Source organism: Nicotiana tomentosiformis, chromosome 2 (genome assembly GCF_000390325.3).
Source record: "Nicotiana tomentosiformis chromosome 2, ASM39032v3, whole genome shotgun sequence".
NCBI lineage: Eukaryota > Viridiplantae > Streptophyta > Magnoliopsida > Solanales > Solanaceae > Nicotiana > Nicotiana tomentosiformis.
Genome location: NC_090813.1, coordinates 154,438,991 through 154,440,364, shown reverse-complemented (window position 1 = coordinate 154,440,364; position 1,374 = coordinate 154,438,991). Strand labels below are relative to the sequence as shown.

The 1,374-nt window shown below is 46.3% G+C and overlaps 1 protein-coding gene across 1 annotated transcript; it reads left to right on the top strand.

Annotated features, from left to right (window-relative positions):
* The first annotated feature begins 481 nt into the window (after nt 1-481).
* On the top strand, nt 482-1,117 carry LOC138905898 (uncharacterized). Its single transcript, XM_070194413.1, has one exon. The coding sequence runs from the start codon at nt 482-484 to the stop codon at nt 1,115-1,117; it is 636 nt and encodes a 211-aa protein (XP_070050514.1).
* Nucleotides 1,118-1,374: the final 257 nt, after the last annotated feature.

Below are 1,374 nucleotides of genomic sequence, written 5' to 3'. Positions count from 1 at the left end.
AAGCTGATTGTAAGATTGTTCCTCATTCAACTCGTGCTTTACTCTAACTTTCAATACATGGGGCCTAGGAAAAAGGCAAGAACTGGCCAAGGAGCCAATGTCACCCCAGGAGTGGCAGTCGATTCGATATTTGATGATGCGGGTGAGCACCAGAGGAGTGAGGATATTCCCCCAATTACTACACTGCCCGAATCTACTATTCCTGCTCAGATTGCACCAGTTCCTACACCGACTGACGGTGCAACAGTCCCTCTAACTGATAATCTGGTTTCTGGTCCCGGTGTTTCTGATGGGGATCTTAGTGAGCCATATCGATGTTGGCTCAGATAGTGGCCTCCCAGGCCTAGAGATCAGATGTTACACCTACTTCTTCTAGTCAGTCAGGGGATTCCGCTAGTTCCAGGGTCAAATGTTCACAGGTACTGATCCTGAGAAGGACCCCCAAGACATCATTGATGAGATATACAAGACTCTCTGAGTTATGCGGGCTACTGAGACGGAGGGAGTGGAGTTGGCCTCCTACCGCCTGAAAGGGCTGGCCTATTCTTGGTTTGAGATGTGGGAGGAGCCTCGTGAGAAGGGGAGCCCTCCGGCGAGGTGGAGTGAGTTCACCGATGCCTTTATGGATCATTTCTTGCCTGCTGAGATTATGGCGGCCCGTGCCACTGAGTTTGAGTGCCTAAAACAGGGTAGCATGAATGTATGGGAGTACCATATGGAATTCGCGCGCCTGTCCAAGTATGTTATTCACATGTTTCCCACTATGGAGGCTAGAGTGCATCGGTTTGTACAGGTCCTTAGCCCATTGGTTATTAATGAGGCCGCTATGACTATCTTGAACTCCGATATGAACTATGGGAAGATGGTGGCATTTTCTCAAGCTACAGAAGATCGTAAACTGAAAAATAGAAGGGAGCGTGAGGGTAGCAGCAAGGCCCAGACCGCGGGCAACTTGGGTGGTTCTTCTGGTGGTGGTAGGTCGGCATTTATGGGAGGGTCATCAGGGCTATCTCAGTCATTCGATCAAGTTTCGATGAGTGCATGTTACGCCTCACATTTTTACGTCGCTGTTACATTCCGCAGTAATGTATTACGACGATGTTATGCTCCACAGTAATTTATTACGATGATGTTACACTCCGCAGTAATTTATTACGACGATGTTACGCTCCGTAGTAATTTGTTACGACGATGTTACACCGTGTAGTATTGTACGTTGAATTTGTTGTAAGATAATTGACATCGGTTCAAGGACAAGATTATTTGGAGATTGTAAGTATTATGCAATTTCAAACAAATGATGAGTAAATTCGTGAAGGTGAAAGGATAAACGAATCAAAGAAAATGAATTTCGTCGAAGTTTGACATTTTGGG